Genomic DNA, 22015 nt, shown 5'->3' with positions numbered 1-22015 from the left:
GTCTAAAAACTTACATAGTGCCATCTAATGTCAACTTTATTAAAACTTTATATAAATTCTAACGTTCTATAACCAGACAGCTTTAAAAAGAAAATGTTAAAAAAAAATCATTTTCGGGCTCTGATAACTATAGTTTTCATACAACTGAAACAACTGTTAAACGTATTTTAAAAACTATTTTTATGCTCTTCTGAACAGTTCTTGAATTATGGTGGATATTTATATAAATTATAGAAAATTGCGTGTGACAGGATGTTATATGGCCTGCATTATGGATTAGGTTTTACTAAGTTTGAGGCTCTCAGTATAATTATATAAGTGTTATTATACATTTGGGACAACAATATCACAGCATCCCTTCATCCACATGTAAAAGTGGTATCGAATGGTTTAATCTTCGTTTAATGTGTGTTTTCTTTTAGTAAAGCCACATCAGGCTATCTGCTGAGTCCACCGAGGAAAATCTAACCCCTGATTTTAGCGTTGTAAATCCATAAAGTTACCGCTGTACCAGCGGGGAACCTTCGTTTAATATTATTTTCTACTTACATAATAATTTACTCTGCCTTTTTCCCAAATGAAGACAGGCACATGTCTACAGTAATCTGTGGTTTTATCGTACTTTTCAGAATTTGAGTTAACGATTTTTTATCCTGCAGTTTTTGATATCATAGGTATAATTTCAATATTAGAGTTTTTTAGTTTGTTACAATACTGTTTTGCTAGATTATAAATTGATTTCTAACGTTATCGTTGTGGCATTATTCTTTTGTTGAGTTTGTTTGTTTGTTTTTGGAATTTCGCACATAGCTACTCGAGGGCTATCTGTGCTAGCCGTCCCTAATTTAGCAGTGTAAGACTAGAGGGAAGGCAGCTAGTCATCACCACCCACCGCCAACTCTTGGGCTACTCTTTTACCAACGAATAGTGGGATTTACCGTCACATTATACGCCCCCACGGCTGGGAGGGCGAGCATGTTTAGCGCGACGCGGGCGTCTTTTGTTGAGAGTATCCTTTTAACATTTTTTTGTTAAAAATAATCCGAAGTCCAGTCCACGTAACAATAGCAAATTATATAATTGATACCGTTGGCACTTGGTAAAACTCAATAATTACAAAATTCAAGGAAAACCACTTAGATAATTGCACGTTCACAAAGACTTCGTTTATTCACAACCACAGTATCCTCAGCAAAGGCATCAGTAGTACGTGAAACCATTATCACACAGTGAAAAGTACAGTTATCTTGTTTTTTTTCTTCTTTCACTTCTGTATTAACAAATTACTTTATTTTTCTTTCATACTTGTATAAGATGCCTTCACTCGTATACTGTTGTAATCCGTAAACTTAAGTTTACAAATAACATCCAAACTGAAATACATCGCTAATAGTACTGCGTAAAAAAAAAAAAAAGGCCAAGTAAACATGCCAGAATATGTCTCAGAGGTTCATGCCTCTTAATAGCCAAAAAAGTCGCACTCTGAGCTGTAGGCGTGTGATAAGAGTAACAACAAATCCCACTATTCGATTAGAGTAGCCCATGAGTTTGACTAGCTACCCTCCCTTCAGTATTCATTTTACCCTACCTTCGTGGTTCAGTGGAAAGTTTGAAGGCTCACAACACTGAAAACCTGGTTTAGATATTTGTTGTGGGCCCAGCACACGTGTCACAAGTCGTTGGCAATCTAGTTAATAGTGTCCCAAATTCCCAGTTAATGTTTTGGAAAATTAGAATATAAAACCATAATCCGTATCGTGTTAAAATGCCAACAATTCCCGCGATTATGGGCCCGAGCACTAAATATTTTAAGCACCTAGCGACGCCTCTGACAGATAACATATTTGCTTTACGCTTAACAACAAACAAACACTTCAAAATTAGATACCAAAGCGCAAAGAGCTGTTAATCTGAAGATGACCTATAAGGTTGAAATGTTGTTCTCTGCTTTATTTTGGTAAAAGTGTTAATACCCACATCAGCCATCCTGAGATACATTTTACAAGGTTCTCGTCATCACGAAATAGCGTTCGAGTACTTTTGTGCGAAAGTTAACAACATATGAAAAAGTAAAATATGTTTACTGTATTATATGTAATTGCGTTGTGTATTTTTGTGTTGATCGTCTAGTGGAGTTATTGAAAGAGTTTGGAAAGATCTGCAAAATGTTTATTGATCATAAAATAAATAAATTGATTACTTACCCTTTATTTACATGACGCAGGACTCAGAACACACAGGCCCTTGGTGAGACAGCGGTAAGTCTATGGATTTACCACGATAAACTGGAGTTGGAGAACACACACACAGAGGAAATATTTAGCCTAAAACAATTTTTAATTAATGACTGAATAATCCTTAAGAGCAAAGTCCAATCAATCATTTCAGTTTAATTGTTATGTCTGGGTTATTTCTTGTCTTATGAGAAAATTAAATATAATGGTGTAGGAGAAAGCAGCAAAGGGAAGCCAAATATGAAGATTTTACAATGAGAGATTAAAAGCTGCTCAAATCAGCTCAACCTAGGTAGTTTGGGGGTCACGAATTCCAGAAAATTAATAATTCACAGTTGCTGTACAAGTCAAACGTGTAAAAGAGGCGGTGCTATATTCCTGGTTCTGATGCTTCTATAAATTCACATTTTTTCAGTTAAATACATTGACAATGATGCATTTCATTAAATTCATGACTCATTAGACTAGCTGAGATACTTTATTTTTTACCATCATCACGCACACAAATGACTATTCAATTATTGTCACAATTAATTTAATAATGCACTAGTAGGATATGAGAGGTTTATTTTAATATTGTTTAAAACAAAAGAGTTCAATGTACTTATATTTTAGTGAAAAGTAAAAGCCCCTTAATTACACATCTATAAAAGTAGAATCTATGAAACAGGATATACTGTAGTGGGTCCCAAACCCATGCAGAAGTTAAAATGATGGTTGTTGTTTTCAATTAAGCACAAGGCTACACAATGGGCTATCTGTGCTTTGCCCACCACTGGAAGTGAAAGTCAGTTTTTAGCATTGAAAGTCTGCATACATACTACTGTGTTGCTAGGAGTGTTAAAATAATGGAGAATGTTAAAGATATTAGTTTTTCACTTGTAAATTATGTGCTTATAAATGTCAGTTTCTTAAACATATCCTTTAATACATTTACAACACTGATCGCCTAATTTAGTAGGGCTAGCTCCTCAAAGACATCCTGATTAACAGTCCATTTACTTTCACCAGAAAACTACAGTAATAAGAATATATAAGACATGTTATGTGGTTGTTTGAGCTTTATAAGTGCTGATAAGTAATCATATCATGGTTATTTGGGAAGAGAATGGATAAGAACAAAGATATGTCAGATTTCTGAAGTCACATAATGTTCATGCCAATTTAGCAAGAGCATTAAAGATCACTTATTTAACTGGATGCTACGAAACATGTGCCATCATAGTCTGTAAACAGAAGAAAGCTAAAAATTTGTGTGCTTCTAGGAGAACTTGAGTCTACTAATTGCTCGTAACAGATCAAGGAAAAACAGAAAAGGCTTAACAAACTTTTAGATAGTAAGAGGTGACAGACAAAAATTTGACAACATTAAACTAAAACATGCAGAGTACATTAAAATGATGGTTATATGGTAAAAACAACAAATCAAAAAACAGGATACTCCACATATGAATAGGAAAACACAACAATGCTTAGGTGGATAGAGTGCAAACTGCAGTTGTGGATGGCTTGAAATGTGTGATGCAGTATGTTTCTTTCTTTCTGAACTTTTAACAAAGCTGCAAAAGGGCTATCTGTACTATTTTAGGAGTGTAAAACTAGAGGGAAGGCAGCTTGTCACAACTACCCACTGCCAATAAATAATGGGATTGGCCATCACATTATAATGCCCCAAGAGTGAAAGGATAAGCATGTTTGGTGTGTTAGGGATTCAAACTTGTGAACCTCGGATTTCAAGTGCCCTAACCACCTGTCTATGTTTGGCCACAATATAGTACAATGAACTGTGTTTCACCCTTTTTCTGTACTTTTGATTAACTATAGAGAACATAATCATTTTGACTGTGCAAGTTTCAGGAGGTGGTGGAATGATGCAAAGTGTTTCCTTGTTGCATAAGGTTGGGTACTTTGAGTATGCAATAAGATGCAAGACATTGTTATACCTCTTTTAGTATGTATGGTAAACTAAAGATGCGGAGAACATGAGAATACTTGACCCTGCTGGAGATTGTAATGAAGTGAAAATGTCCTCGTGACATTAAACTGATCCTTTAATTCTCTTAGAAGGGCAAAAAATGTCCTAAACATTATAGGCAATCATGTCCACCTCATAATACTGTACTTTTTCCTGATGAACAAATGCTCTTTGAAGACAATATTCCAACAATCCAACAAACTCTTAATTTTTTAAATTTGGTACTATGGATAGAATAATGACACCAATCATCTTTCTTGGCCAGTACAACCATTGTATATCAATCTGATAGAGCTTTTTTGGAATACACTTATTTGTTTTTGAATTTTGCACAAAGCTACACGAGGGCTATCTACAGTAGCCGTCCCTAATTTATCAGTGTAAGACTAGAGGGAAGGCAGCTAGTCATCACCACCCATCGACAACTCTTGGGCTACTTTTACCAAAGAATAGTGGATTTGACTGTCACATTATAATGCCCTCATGGCTGAAAGGATGACTATGTTTGGTGTCATGGGGATTCGAACCCACAACCCTTGGATTATGAGTCGAGGATCTTAACCACCTGGCCATGCCAGACCTTGTTGGATGAAAGAGGACACATGAAAGTGTCAAAAGTTGCTTCCACATAAATTTATTGTTTAACAATAGTGAATATTAGCTTTACCTTAGATTACTATAAACTGTATTTTGTATTTACCTCCCATTAGACAAAGCTATCTTTAATCACATGCATATTTTATTTTGAATTAATGTGCTGTAATGGCTGACACTAGCAGTATTAAAAACCTACATTACCTTTGACAGCAACATGACAAATCACACACTGAAAGTTATATTCCTTGCAGTGAAAACATTGTGCTCCTCCTCCTCGTTTGGTGCAATGGGGATTCAAACCCATAACCCTTAGAGTATGAGTCAAACGCTTTAACCCACCTGGAAATGCCAGGCTTTGGAATATACTTAAATGTATTTGTCACTATAATTCTCTGCTAAAATATGTGATCCAATAAAACCAATCCTTATTAAGGTGTGGGCAAAATGGGTTAAAAAAAAAAAGGACATTTTCAGTATCCAGTTGAATTTATAACAATGATTCCCAATCTTTGGTCCATAAAATTTTGTATGATTTACAACATTGTTATTCAATATTGATGATTTGATTTTTCTTTAAAATCAATGGTCCTGAAAAACTGCATATTGATTGTACAGGTCCTCACTGCTAAAAGAAAAAACAAAGATAAAACAATTTTCCTCTGCTACAAATTAGTCTAACACTTAATTATGTGTCAGCTCTTGTAAAATAATGAGTCATTATACACTGCATTTATTTACTCTGTTTGATCATTACAGTCAGCTGTGAATTATTATTCTTCAATTTAAATATAATATAGGAAGTAGTAAAAAAATAAGTAACTAGTAATTTTGCCAAAACTAATTTCAATCTCTAAATTTAAGCTTCCAATAATTAATATTCACCAAAAGGTTTGTCAACATCCTTCAAGATTACAAGATTGGGTTCTATTACATAACTGTATTTTCACTGGATAGCTTAATAAGAGAATCCTTTTGTGCCAGTTAAAAACATTTCATTTTGTCATATAATTGAGTAATACTGCACTGTTACAACAAAAATATAATAATCATTGGAAAGAATTGTCGTTTAACAAGAGGAAAACAAATTTGCTCTTTCATCCTGAAATGAAAGAAAATCACAAAGTTATTACTGCACTTCACATCTCTAAACGTCACATAGTGATGTTTGAAGCATTGATATACAATAAAATGGCTCACCATAAATGTGCAAATACCAATAGAAATATAGAAAACAGGTAAAGAAAATGTGTTTCAGCATTATTTGAACAGTAAGAGGTAGATGTTCAATATCTAATTTATTGTTTTACCTGTTTACGTAGTGAAACTGTTATTTATATCGCGAGTTTATGGGGTGAAGTAATTCCCAATTCAAATTGACCCTCACCTGATTTTATAAGACCAGTTAGATTGAAATAAATATTTTTTATTAAAATTTTATTTGTAATACTACCATTGAACTTCAAAGTTTTACACATTCTTTATATGAATAGTCATGTAAAACTATCTTTCTCATCAATTTTATCTCAATGAGAATCCACCTGTTGATAAAGTAAGCTAAATAGTAAAACAAGGCTGGTTGATAAACGATTTATTGTGTTGTCACTTTAACCAAACTATCTTCTACAAGCTTTAATTCACATCTAAACAAAACATTATACACAGTAGTATCTTCCAACTTTACAGTTGTAATGATTTTTTTTCATAGATTAGTCCTAAATATTTAATTATTACATTTATAAGACAAGAAAAACAATTTTTTTCATCCATTATTAACTCTCTCAATACAAGTTGGTAAAAGTGTGCATGTCACAACTTTGTTCATAGAGTTGCATTCAAAAGTTAACTGGACCACTTTATAACTAAAGTATGTCAATAAACTGGGAAGCAATACATAGTTAGTAAATTACATTTTAGTACAAGACTTAGTTTATTAATTTCAAAACGAAATACTTAAATACATTCTCAACCTTTACTTCTGTGTACCGAGTGGCATTTGTTCACTCCAAACTGTTCATGTAAACATTCCTTCTATCTCTATTTCAACTTCTAACTTTTAACATTAATTGCACAGTTATATTGTTGATGTTACTGAGGCACATCTAAATGTATAGCCTCCAATCATTTTGATTTATAGATTAAAAAAGTACAACAGAAAGTCAAGCAAACATATAATGTCCTCATATCACACATCTTCCATCAAAAATGCCAGTAACTTTCTCTGACATTTACTATTACATTATTTATAACTAACAGAAGGAGAATAGTTTAATTTACTGAATGGCTTATATGTTAGGTCATTCTAACAACACTTTATGAATTAATCTACCTACAGATGTAGAGTTGCTTTTAATGAGTTCAACTTAAACATAGTAAGGGAATTACTTTTAACACACTTTTATACCTTAGTTAGGTACTTGTTTTGTTTGTTTCAGAGCAAAGCCACATTGAGCTACCTGTTTGTCCACTGTAGGAATTGAACCCCCAATTTTAGTGTTGCAAGTTTGTAAATTTACCAACGAGGGGACACTGAATTAAAAAGCCAAATAAATAATAGTTGAAGGATGTTGTATTCTTTATGTTTCAATACTTTATATTCTAAACTGAACACTTGAAATAAAATACAAATTCAGTAAATTACTAACAACACATCTACCATAAATTAGAGTTAACTTTTATTATGATTCTGAGTGCAAAAAAAATTACAAGACCCACATAAAGTTCTGTATTTCCTGTCTTTTGTGTAAATGTTTTTCACTAATTATTACAAAAGTTAATAACATGTAAAAAATTAAAAACTAATTGGATTAGATACGAAAAAATAAATTAAAAATTTTCTCAGTGAGGGATGTACATGAACTACATGTGTATAAGGCAGTTCAATATTCTATTTAATGAAACTTCAGTCACATTGTTGAGGTAATTTCTTGTTTTACTGCATAGGTTTATTAAACATTGTCCAAAGAGAAATAAATTTAAAAGAAAACAGATGTAAACTGTTATAAGCCTTAGGTTGTTTACAAATGTAAAGTTCTGTTACAGTCTGCAGTCATCCTTTAAACAAAAGAGTAATTTTAAATCTAGTTTGTGTGTGTGTGTGGTTACGTTACCATTCAAATGGATCAAGTATGTAGTGTTATGGTAGAGAAAATAATAAATTACTTAAAAACTTTTGATATTCATTTAGAAAATTCTAGAAGTTACATATATGAAATAAGAAAACTGCAAGGTGAAAATAATTATTTTTAATCTTAACACGAATATCACCTTGAACTCAGACCAGGCAGAGCTTGATTCTCACTCTGACTTCATATATTAAGAGACAAATCTTCAGTGAAAATACTAATTAAAGAATCTAATTCTTTGTATACAAGACTTGTAATATTTGTTAAAAGTTTGCCAAAAGTCCTTAAGGTACATTTATTACATTGAAAGCAACAGTACTTATACTTTTATGATTAACTGATGGTTGCAAGGTTGGTTGAATAATGAAGTCCATACAGAGATTTTTATTTATTTTATAGCACAAAGGAGATCTGGCCCTTCCTCTGAAAAAACAACAACAAAAGTCCAGTGGTCTGGTGCCACTTCCTATAATCTCATCACTTGAAGTGGCTTCCATAATAACTAGGTTACACCCCCCTCCCAGACTTACCAGTGCAGATCATCATCATTATAAAACAAGTAATCATGTTTAGGTTTCTTTAGTCAGACAATAAACAATTAGTTATTACAATAAAATGTATACTTTAGAAGGTGTGATGATGTTAGAGCAGTACCAGTTTTTAACGTTTTTAGTTGCATCATTTTGGAAAATTAATACATTTAAGGAGAAGCACACAGAAACACTCTTCTAAATTAGTTCCACTTACTCAGTAATAAAGTCAAAATTGTCTGCATTAAGTGAAAAAAATAATTAATCAGCTTACACTGTTTAAAACTTGTACCATGACAAACCAGTTATTCCTTAAAATGGTGAGAAAGGTCACGATGCAGCATTAAACAGTTAAAAAACAATACACTATCTGAATGAAGGCAACGCTAAAAGTGTTGAATAAAAGGGCAGATCAAAAGTTGGATCACCAAAGGGATTGCTGGAAAGTGACTAATGTCCAACAGTTGTGTTACAACTTCTTCTGTGTTACAGCAATGTTTAATACGAACTTCTGCATATGAACACGGTTGAAATCAGTTCTCTCGCTGTTATTCTTACAAATATTTTAACAGTAGTTGTTAAATAGAATAGCCTACTTATATTTTAACACCACACAAACTGTTTCGCTACAAACAATAACATTTTTTAAAACTAAACGTGGAATAATACCTTAATTAAGATACACAATTTTATATATATATATATATATATACGATAATTACATAATACAAAATCACATCATTTACAACATAACATTAACACTAATTTTCCAAGACTTTAGAACAAGATATCTTCATCATGTTCATCCTCCAACATATTTGGTATTTCTTCTGTAACAACACCTTTAGCCCGAAGTGCAGCCTTTTCTTTTTCTGCTTTCACTTTGTCCTTTTTTTTCTTTTCTTGTACTTTTTTTAACCTTTACGATAAAAATCACATTACTAGTATTTGTATTACAGTAATAGAATCTACCAGATTTAATGTATCATTTTAATTGTCCCAGTTTTCACAAGTAAACGTTTTACAGAAGTACAACAAAAACATCGGTAACTTTCGGCATCATCCAATTAAAATGAAATGATGAGAGATTTTGCATTTGAAATTTAAATTATCTATAACTTCTAAACAAGCAAGTACTACAAAAATAAAACAATTAAATGCTAGGACTTCTATAAAAATATATGTAAAGTACAACTCATAACTTACCTGAAAAATTCTTCACGTTCTCGCTCGTCCAACTCTGATGTTATGTAGGATAACGTGTTTTCAATCTTGGGAATAATCACTAAGAAAACAAAGCAAATTCCAGTAACCACAAACAAAATAAAGAATTTCATTTGTAATATATACCAAAGTTAAAATCTGTCAATTGAACACTAATTCACAGCTTTATAATATAAAGTGATTAACGTGTGTATGTGTCAATGATAAAATGAAGCCATTTCAGTGTATTTGTAAACATTTTTATGTTGAGGATTAAAACATTTAAATCATTTATAAAATAAGATTGAACATTGAAGTATACCACCGAATTTTTTCAGTAAGCCTACCACTGCATGAAATTTCATCAATTTTGATATAATTCTTATGTCTATTCTATTAACATGTTCATCTCAGCCACCATGTTGCTGTAACACAAAACCTACTATAACTCTGAATACACTAAGTGAATTTTACAACAGACTTGTAATAAGCAATAATTTTCTTTTACTAAATACTTGTGTATATACAAAGCTTTTTACTGAATCTGAGTCAAAGGAGATTTTCATGCTGCGAATTAAACATACCTCTTTTTATTTGATATTTTACTTGCATATCCTCTAGAAATTCCTAAATGAGTATTAAGTGTTTTATGTAAAACCTTGTGTTCTCTTATTTTCTCTGTCCTAACACTAACTGTAATATCATCATTGTATAATGAAATGAAAGTGAGAAATAAAATTAATATTTATTTTTCTACAGTGTGAGCAGATTTTAACAGACAGTTCCAAGTTACTTTTCCTAACATCTCCACATCTAATACTAGAAATAAACAACTTTCAAACCATTTGTATTTTAGTGGGATGCTCATAACTGGTTGTAAATAGTATATGCCTATTACTTAACTTACAAGATTCTGAAGTTCAGAAATGAAGGCTCAAACACTTCACATGACACAGAAAAATTAAGATGAGAATTATGAAGTTAAAGTGTCGATAATATAAATAATTTGAATTCCACATTGCAGCATCTTGCTAAGTTTGTCGATGTACACTGATATTAAAGTTCAATAAATTTTTAATATAGCGCTAAAAAGGTTGTGAGTTATGTGGAACAGTCAGGTTCAAAACATACTTTTCATGATGCTGGAAAAGCCAATTGTACAATTTTGTAAAATTTTTAAAGCACCAAAAACGGAGCTTATTAGCACATCAAGGATGTTTGTTTCAGCTCCCAACTATAACCACCCATTTATGCTCATGCATTCATCCAATCTCTTGTACTCAGTTAAATTTTCTGCCTTCACAATCCTTAAAGGCAGCTCATACCAAAAGCTGACCACCCTGTTTGAAAAATAATACTGTTTAAACAGCAAACAATTCCTACGCTGCCAAAATTTGAATTTATGATCCCTTGTCCTCTTGTTTGCACTGCTAAACATAAAAACGTTTGATGGATCCATATTATAAATACCTTTAATAATCAGTGATGTCGGGAAAACCCACTTGTAAAGAAATATATATGCAAAAAACGTTTTGACGTTGTTCGCACTTCTACGTAAAATATTTTCTCAACCCAAACGAGCCATTTTTACATATATATTACCCTTAATAATATTAAACATCTCAGTCAAATACTCTGTTTCCCCCTCCAGGGGAAACAAGTTTAGAGATTTTGATATCTCCCCTTAAGACAATCCCACCATCCTAGGTATCATCCTAGTGGCTCTTTCTTCTCTGAACCTTCTCCAACAATTCAGTGTCATTTTTAAGGAAAGGAGTTTAAAACTGTACACAATATTTTAAAATAGGCTTTACAAGTGATCTGTACAGTGAAACAATAACTGTGTTCAATATTTCTATAAATGGTACCCAAAATCCTGTTAGCTCTGTTGCTCGCTACAATACAATACTAAAGATCTTTCTTCTTCAACCACAGTATATAACCATATCACAACAGGTTAAAGGTCATGTCACTGCATTTGTTGACTTCCATTCAAAATGTTATTAAACTATTATTTTATGAATTCATGTCACTAAGTTTGGTATCAAATTTCAATTCAACTACAATTCAACTTTTAGTATTATATGTTATTTAATTTAAAATTATATGTTAAAACACACCTAAACAGACTTTTTTTGTGTGTCACATGGAATGTTGAATGCAGAATTGGTTCATATCAGAGGGTTGTGATGTCAAACCACTTTCTACAGTTTCATGCAAATTATGAATTCAAACTGCTAATATTGACAAGGTAGAATATAAAATAAGAACCTTGTATCTTTTCATTTTGCTGAAATATGACTCACCTGCTGAATCAAACACAATGGTCCTGTTCACCTCTTGACTTTTGAAAACAGTCCCTTATATATACTTCAATATATGACATGCAAATAACCAATGTACAGTTTAGTATCTCCCACTCATGGCTTTCTCAACCATTTTAATCTGTTACAAAATTTCCAAATTCTTTTGAATCAATATTCAAGGAGGGATATTGTGTCTTTAGTCTGCTCGAAAATTCCTTTTTTTGTAATACCTAAATACAGCTTGTTCACTAAGCTTGATAACTTATAGTGGAATTCTGTAAATTTAACTGTATATGTAAAAATCTAAAAGAATATTTTGTTTCATATCATCTAAGAGCAAAATCTGAAAAGTATATGCAAAAATAGCTCGTTTGGGTTGAGAAAATATTTTACATAGAAGAGTGAACAACGTTTCGACCTTCTTCGATCATCGTCAGGTTCACAAAGAAAGAGGTAACTGACTGGAAGCTGACCACATGTTTGGAAGGGGTTGTGTAACTGAGTGTCGGAATGTAGAGGGCGGTGTTAGATGTTTGAATATATAATTTTATTTATTTTATTATATTAATATAGGTATAAAGGCGTTCCTTTATATTGGTTTATTTTGGGTTTAAGTTGTTGTATAAGTAAGGCTTCTTTAATTTTGCGTTTGTTTATGTTTGTTTCTTTATCTGAAAAGGCTTAGCAACCTATGGCAAGCACCAAATGAGTACAATAGTTGTTGTAAACAGAAGATATAATTGTTTGCTAAAATTATTTATTTACATGTTCTATGTTTTAACAAAAAAAATAAGTTGATGAACATATTTATAAATAGTAATAGTCTACACAGATATATAACTTATAATAACTAAAGTGAGACTGTATTTTACCAAATAACAATCCAATAAAGTGCAGCCAAAACCGGTCATTTTGTAAAGACTAAAGGTACATTTTATGTTGTTGAACACCGTCGTGAGCGCACATTAGCCACATTAATGCAAGTTCTGTAATGTTAGCCAGGCATGACCAGAAGGTCAATATAATAAAAATTAGAAATATATAATGTTATAAGATTTAAACTACTTAGACTAAACATTTATGTTTTTGTGTTATAATCTGTAGTAATTCTGTAACAAAAAACACATTTCCTAATTCTTTATGATGGTTATGAGGGCAGTAAATCTGACAGACCCCACATAGTTAGGGTGCAGTAAATAACAGACGAAATATAAAATTTTACTGAAAACAAGCATTTGAAATGTATTTGTGAGGTTTTAGAGATTACACAATGAGATTTTTGAAATAAGAAATGGTTTTTAATCATAAAATGAAAATCACTTCACACTTGGACTAGTAACGAAACAGACCTGATATTTTCACAATCAAATCTTTACTAGAAACACTTCATTAAAAAGGTATCATTTTTTGTGTACAAAAAGCTTGTGACGTTTACTAAAAGTCTAAATTTCATGAAGGCGTACATACTGCACTAAAAGCTATAGTATAAATACTTGTGTATGTTACTCCTAGTTAATCATAAAAGGGTTAAAAAATACCCATTTAAATTGTAACAATAATTTGAATTATGAAAACCTATATGCATAGTCTTACATTCTGAATAATTAAATATCTGCCATGTACTGGCACAATGCAAATTATCTAAATCTCCCCGTAAGTCTACATTATCTCTGATACAATTAGCCACCCAAAAAATCTTTATGTTATCTACAAACTTTAAAATTTTGTTAGCCATTCCAGAGTCAGTACCATTAATACCAATCACAAACAGCAGAGGATCCAGCACAGAGCCCAGAAATAAACCACTTATGACTGTAATCCAGTGACACCTAACTTCATTTATTACTACTTTCTACTTTACAGTTTAACGTTTCCCTCCACACCAACAGATTTAATTTTTTGTGAGGCATCTTATCAAATACTTTCTGAAAATAAAGGTAAACCAAAACTACTGTATTTCCTTCATCAACTTTTTAAGTAACATCCTACAAGAATGTCAGAAGACTTTGTTAAACAAGGAATTCATAGTAAAACCATCCTGACTCTTTGACACTATATCAAACTGCTTTAAGAGACTCTGCAATGTATCTGTAATCACAGTGTCCAAAATCTTACCAACTACAGATGTAAGACTAACTGGCCTATAATTACCTGGACAATGTTTATTACTTCCTTTATATATTGGACTAACATTAGCTAACTTCTAATACCTTTCCACTACTTAATGATCTACAAAACATATTAGTTAGAGGTTTACAGATAAAATATTTAAGTTTTATTAAAACTCTGAGATAAAAGTTTTCTGGATCCAGAGTATTTAAGTTTGGAGGTTTTCTCTAATAATTTCAAAACTTAAAATGGTACCTTTTACATTACTATTTTTCCCATACATAAAGCATCTTGATTGAGGCATAATACTTGCAACTTCCTGAAGATAACATACAATTTAATAAGTTTACCATCTCAATTTTCTGAGATCAGCTCTCCACTATCTTTTTTAATAGGCCCAAACCCCATCCTAACATTTTGCTTACCCATCATATACCTAAAGAATTTCTTATTGTTCAATTTTCTCAGCCAACCCTCTTTCACATACAGTTTTCCCCCTTTTAACTTTTTTTACCCAACTCTCTTGATTTCCTATAACCCTTATTATTTTCAATAAGTTTAAATTTCTTGAATTTATTATGTTTATTCCCAATATGGTATCTTATTAGCTTATTCCAATCCATTGCCCTTTATATTCTGTAGGATATATTTAAGTTTCATATGCATATGTTTTTCCCTAAATACTTCCCACGTGTCCAAGATCTTCTCCCAATTCTTTAGTTCAATCTACAAAAGCCAAATCACATCTCAAAACATTTCTTATCAGTTAGAAATTAAGATCAGAAGTATTTATTACACTTCATTTGAAGCAGCAACAAAAGTATAACATCTAACTTTGCAAATTACTAAATAAATATTTTGTAGAAAACGTGTATTACAAGGAGCGCCTTGAAATGAAGTTGGTATTTCTGAAATGTTTTAAAAAATACTTATCAATATCACACCTATCACAAAACTGAGGTAAACTCACCGTGTTCGATGGCATTTACCCGACGATTAGTGATCTTGATAACTTCATCAAGAGTGACAAAGGATGTCTGGAGAGACGCTAACTCGACCAACAACTGCACAGCCTTGGCATAGTTCTTCTTTAACTTTGAAAGCTGCTGCCCTCCTCGAGCAAGACCTGCTAGCTCATAAGCTACCAAAGAATTCAGAGTCTCAGACAGCAAGTAACACCAATATTAGAACTAAAGTTTATATCCAAGCTGTTTTTATCACAAAATTAATCTTACATGCTGTACTCACAACAATGATCATAAAAGTCCAAATATGCAAAGGGTTTATAATGATTCAAAATGAAAAAAATATACTAACATAGGGAAACTATACAAGACATCTCAAAACACCATTTATTCACAAACTGTAACATATTCTTACAGCAAATACTGATGAAAGCATAACAAATTATAATAAATAAAGTACAACAACCCACAAAGATGTTGTAATAACATTTTAAAATGTCTAACACTAACAACTCAGAGTTAAGACCTTAAGATAATTTTCTAATGGTGACCTGTGACCTTTCTTTTCTTCAGAAATATATAATGGTAAAGTAGAAGTTCTGTACTTACTGTCAGCTCCATCCTGATAGCTCTCAAAAACTGGGAGGTTTGTTCCTACCAGAACAGAGAAAATTAAGAAACTTACATTTTAGTAATAAACACAAATTCTGATGTAGGTTTTCACAAACATTCTGACTTTTCAAACAGAATTTGTTTCAATTTAAATAAAACATGCACGTTTTACAACTAACAGAAAAAAAACCTTTTTTAATATCAAATAAAAAAATTGAGAACGTGGAAACTATGTCAGTAATTACATAGGATCTAACAGTATATCAAGGAACTTCTCTGTTATCTGGTGCTTTTACTAATGCTACTTATCTTATTGGTAAGACCAACAAAATAATAATCTACATAATAATATACACTAAACCTGCAACATTTTCTTTCTTGCTTCGAACTTTTATCTGAGCTTTGGTTACATTCTGTAGAACAACATGGTTAAAGTCGCCTGTCGTAAACTTTGCTTCGGCGAGTGAAAATGCAGCTTCTTTCATTACTTCTCCCATCAAAGTTTTTGTCTATAAACATATATATTACATTAAACTTTATTTACACACGTGTACAAATTAACAAACAATAACATATACTGATCCACAAGACAAGTAACCACAAGTGTGGTCAAGTGTGTTTGTGTGAGTTGGAGGGGTGGGAGAACAAGAAAATTTAAATAGTGTTAAAACTTCATAATTTTGGACGTTGCACATTAAACAAATGTAGAAATAATACCACAGTGATTTCTGCACAGTTTTAGATGGAATCTTATGACGATACTAGTTTTACTTTTTACTGACCAAAGTTTATAAATTCTTTTTGATTCAGAAGGAATAATTACACTATATAATATCAAGATCAGCATTGCAATAAATAAAAGTTGCTACGTCCAAGTACACAAGCGAAGTTGTAAGTAGCTGATTCTGTTTTAAGGGAAACTTTGTATACATTTAGCATTACATCTCACACAGTACAAAATAATTTATATTTTAATGCATTACAAACAAAGGTAATACTTTGCTTTTAACAAGTTTCTCATACACAGATTTTAAGCATTTTTCTCACAATACTTTCCCGTCATAAAACTCGTGTTGATAAACGAAGGTTCGTCTTGAACAGAGGTGAGAATCGGTTCTGGTCTGTTTTATGTTTACTACACAGCCTGATAATAAGTCAATCTTCTAATACAATGAAAGACTATTAAGAAGTCTTCTACCAGAGGAAGTATTATTACCAAAATAGGCTACCATAACCACAAATCAATGACAAACTGAACACGTGACACCGAATGTTAAAACTGATATTTCGTTCTGTAACAAAACATTTTAGCATAGCACTGTCAATGTAACAGTTTTTTGCTGTTCTGTTTCGCAATGTATTTCAATTGTTAGTCTGCCATTATAACTGTATTACCATTATTTCAAATTAATGCTTATACGGCAATCTTACAGTGATAATACCTCATATGTTCTCTAACAGGATTAATTCAATTATGTTTAAAACTATTTCACATGTTTTCATCTCAAGATTTTATTACACATAAATTCATCATAATATGTAATAGATCCCTCACTGTCCTACGAGCAAGGTAAGGCTGAGTTGCATACAAGGACACACACCACTAAAACTTAATTGTACAAACATAAAAATGGCAGTCACTTTTACCAGGTTTGTCTTACAACAAATGTAATATTTTGTGCTTTCATCAGTGGTAATTAATTTTTTTATAGAAAACATATTCAGCATTAAAATATTGAATCTACTTACACTAAACAGTTCTTTAGCGATAAATCTATTGAAGGAAATGACATGATTGTAAACATTTTACCTCAATTATCTTCTGTAAAATACTTCTGAACCTCAACTGCAGAGCATCAGCTTTCTTCTTCAGAAGACTATGGCCTTTCTGCGCTCCTTTTAAGCGACTTTTCATGACTGTCATGGCCCTGCAGGAGAAAGAAAGAAAGAAAATAAAGGAAGAAAAAAAGTCCTGAGAGAGATTTTACAATAAATAAAACCAAACAATATCACATAACAAGTGGAATTTTAATTACAAAACAGTTTTATTCTTTTTAAACAACACATACATCAACACTGAAATTTTAAACAGTTTTTAAAAGTTTGCTACCACAATATTTAGATTATTCATGAACAAAAGCACATTTTTAATGTTATATGACAGTGTAAATATGATTGCCAATATTTTACACTGTGGTTACAATATCCTATTACATAAACTAGTAGCCTTTACTTCTAAAAGATATTCCAAAGTTGGGCTTTGGAAGGTAATCTGTTTGCCATGCAAAATGGTTACGGTATATCAAAGAAACACAAAGAGTAGGGCCTTACCTTGCCAGGTGGGTTAAGGCATTTGACTCGCAAACTGAAGGTCATGGGTTTGAATGCCTGTCACACCAAACATGCTTACCTTTTCAGCCTTGGGGGCATTATAATGCTACAGTCAATCCCACTATCGTTGGTAAAAGAATAACCCAACAGTTGGTGGTGGTGACTAGCTGCCTTCCCTCTATCATACATTGCAAAATTAGGGATGGCTAGCAGATAGCCCTCATGTAGCTTTGTGCAAAATTCAAAAAACATAGGGTAGAAAAATAACTATTTTACAGACAGGGAAAAGAATTATCTACATTGTAATTTTATTGCTAAACTAGACAGACAATTTGATACAGAGTTAATACCAAGATAAACTGTCATCAGGATGTATAATTTGGCAGTGGGAAGATTCAGTAAGGTAAAAATTTTAATTATTATGTATATTTAAATATGAGAAGTACTGGAAGTAAATATTTGAACATTTTGTTGTCCTTTCTAACCAGGCAGTAGCATATTTTAATTTTTTTCATTTGCAGTATAAACATTAATTATAAAATGTCGCTATTAATTTAATTATGTAGAGCATCAAATTACTCTATATCATCAGGAGAAATAACTTTTTAGTCAAAATTAAAGTTTCCAAAAATTACTATTTTCAATTATTGAATTTTCCATGTCTCATGAGAATAATCAATTAACAAGCCTCCAAATTAATCAATCAACAAATTATATTAATTGCTAGAGCCGTGGCTGAAGGTTCATTTGCTAGATAGGAATCAAAGATAGTTATAAACATCTAAGAAATGTAAGAAACTGTTTTGAGGTTAATCAAACATTAAATGTCACTCTCATGGAAATCAGCATCTTTTAACCTGCATAATGCCTATTTTGTTGGGAAAAAAACAAACACCACTAAAATGCTAGTACATAGCAGCTCCTGTACATTGGAGCAAATCATTATGGTGGAGAATAGGGGTTATACTGAAGAGATACAGTCACAAAATATTACTGACTGCCTGGTGTACAAAACGTACAGAGACAGTTATGGTAGGATAAGTAAGAAACACAAAATATATGCTTTTACCAGTAAGTTTAATGTCTAAATAAGCAACAATGTAACCTTACACCCTTCTCTACGTTGTACATCTGATTAATCTTCATTGTTGTCAAAAATAGTTACTGATGACTCTTTTGTAACTGTTTATGAGAGCTGAAGGTTCATATTTATTTTTCAATTAAACTGGTCAGTGTTGCTCTATTTCATTTTGTTATTCATTAATTTTTGTGGAATAATGATTATTAAACTAAAGATCTGATTTCTTTAAGACTGTTGCAGATTTTAATTGCCAGCAACACAGTGCTCTTACAATTTAACCTTCTCTTACAATTTAACCTTCTCTTACAATTTGACCTCACTTTATACAGTTATACAAGTATTGTACACAGTATCAACTACACATACAATGTGCAATTTCCATTCAAATTATAAAAACGTTATTATTGTTATACATTTCTTTTAAGTACACTGGATTTTTTTATTTCATTTATATAGATTATGTGTCAAACTAAAAAGGTTTTCAAGCAAATAGAAATTTGTAGTTGTAGCAACACCATTACTACCTTATTGAAATTAGTACTATCTAAAGTCCAAACCTCAATTTGATAATGTGTTTTGAATCTTTTAAGGTCAAAATCTAACTTTTCTTACAACCCTACTAACTGCCCACCTCTAGTCACCATATCTTAAAACACAAACACTTCAAGAGGTAATGTACATGAACTCTTAAATACCTTTAAACCTTATTATTTTCATTTTTATAAATTTACAATTTTAATATAAAAAAAAAACATTATGTCATATAAGTATACTATTCTGTTATGCAATAAATATATTTGTTTGTTTTGAATTTCGCACAAAGCTACTCGAGGGCTATCTGTGGTAGCCGTCCCTAATTTAGCAGTGTAAGACTTGAGGGAAGGCAGCTAGTCATCACCACCTACCTCCAACTCTTGGGCTACTCTTTTACTAACGAATAGTGGGATTGACCGTAACATTATAATGCCCCCACGGCTGAAAGGGGGAGCATGTTTGGCACGAAGGGGATGCGAACCCGTGACCCTCAGATTACGAGTCACACGCCTTAACACGCTTGGCCATGCCGGGCCGCAATAAATATAACTGTATAAAAAGAAGTCATCCAGGAGCAATGTACAGTCAGGATCTTAATAGTTTTAACTTGCTGATAAAGTGAAAAGAAAAATCAAACTAATTTCTTCAAAATAAACCATTACTGGAACCTCTAAAATTGAATTATTTTCTGTACATAGCATACAATATAAATGTAATATACAAATCTTTGACCAACTGCACTGCATTAACTAAAATTTAAACTTAGTCCATGTACGAAAGAAAGATAATTCTACATCAAAGTTATTACAAAGAAAACATTTTTATTAAGCTCCATTTATGACAATATAGTTACGAATTTTTCGATAAAATATGGACATTGTTAAAAGAAAAAATATATGCAGTGATATGAATTCTGTAGTCTTGTTTGCCACCATATCTGATGGTTCAACGTTTTCAAAATATTTCATCTGCAAAATATATTAAAACACATGTATAAAAATCACAGGTAATAACAGCCACACTTTGCAGAGTATATATAATATGAACTGTTGTCTGTGCCATTGACGTTAGTGATGGTAATACTAGACTGTATAACTATGACGTCAGTAATTATATTCTCTATCCTGTCCTAAAACAAAGTAAAATCTAAGTCAGTTTACTCGTGGATTAGTTATGTAACAATACCAATTATATTTTAAGTTAAAAATATTTACATTCTCGAAGGAAATACGGGGATACGATCTTTGGTGCTCATGTTCCGTCCTTTTTATGTTTTCATAAATATGACGATATTATAATTCTTCCAAACACCTTCACTATAAATCTATTACTACTTCGTATTTGTTTTGTATACTTTTTCAGAGACAAACCCTATCAAAATCACAATTGCACAATTATCCCAACAGTACCAGTTCTAACAATTTTCAGTTTGTATTAAGATCACCTGACCAAATCAGTAAAAGCTCAGTTCAGTCGACTACATTACCAAATAGCGCCCTCTTTTTTATTTTATTTAATAAAGGATTACACTATCATTAACTTTCATAATGCTAAGCAAAAAAAACTAAAACAAAAAAAAAACACTTGTGGACTTCCGTGTTTACTTTAAAGGAAGTACCTCAGGAAGTCTTCAAACGAGACAGCTGTAAGTCTAAGAACTAACAGTGCTGGGTTTCGGGATTCCATTCCCCGCACGGACAGAGCAGATAGCCCAGGGTGCCTTTGCTATAACACAAACAAACAATCTCAAGAATTAATGGTTAGGTCATTATGTTTTATTATGTATCAGGTTATGCCATAAGTGATGTCCGAAAATTTAATACAGAAAGTGCATCATCATTACTGTCTTTGTAGAAGGCTTTAACAACTAAAATATGTAGTAGGACGTGTATAAAAATGCTCAGATAAATAAAAGAAAGTAACTTAACCCACTTTTTCAGATCGTTAATTAAATAAACTCTTATGAAGATGGATATGTCTGAGGAGCACATTAGGCATTTAATGAGGCAGTAGTGCAGCAGAAACTGCACGAAACATTCAAGGTGCTTATGGTGTGGAGTGTCTCAACGAAAGAAAATGTCGAAGGCGGTTTCAGAAGTTCAGATAAGGTGACAACAACTTAAGTGATGCACCATGTTCAAGTCGTCCAGTTCAGTTTAATGATGACTTGCTGCTGGCTGCACTTGATGAAGATTGTGCTGTAACAGTTGAAAACTAGCACAGAGGTTTAATTCAACAGTTCACAGTTATCTGTAACAGCTTGGAAAGGTGTCAAAATTTGGAAAATGGGTTCCCCATGATTTGACAGAAGCTGACCATAGAGCACCAGTGGACATTGGTTCACTCCCACGAACGTATCTCACCGTTTTTGGACAGGTTAGTGACTGGAGATGAAAAATGGTTATATCATACAATT

General features: G+C 32.0%; 1 protein-coding gene across 1 annotated transcript; it reads right to left on the bottom strand.

Annotated features, from left to right (window-relative positions):
* Positions 1–6379: 6379 nt before the first annotated feature.
* Vha36-1 (V-type proton ATPase subunit Vha36-1) lies at positions 6380–21099 on the bottom strand. Its single transcript, XM_076462479.1, has 7 exons — positions 20814–21099; positions 17464–17581; positions 16015–16162; positions 15651–15695; positions 15047–15217; positions 9665–9743; positions 6380–9377 (listed from the first exon to the last, which is right to left on the bottom strand). Exons 1-7 carry the CDS (start codon positions 20852–20854, stop codon positions 9236–9238), a joined length of 744 nt encoding a protein of 247 aa, XP_076318594.1. The 5' UTR covers positions 20855–21099; the 3' UTR covers positions 6380–9235.
* Between the last annotated feature and the right edge of the window lie 916 nt (positions 21100–22015).

This window comes from Tachypleus tridentatus, chromosome 1, assembly GCF_004210375.1.
Source record: "Tachypleus tridentatus isolate NWPU-2018 chromosome 1, ASM421037v1, whole genome shotgun sequence".
In the NCBI taxonomy this organism is placed as follows: Eukaryota; Metazoa; Arthropoda; class Merostomata; order Xiphosura; family Limulidae; genus Tachypleus; species Tachypleus tridentatus.
Note: the sequence above shows the minus strand (reverse complement) of the source record. Positions and strands in the feature narration are given on the sequence as shown.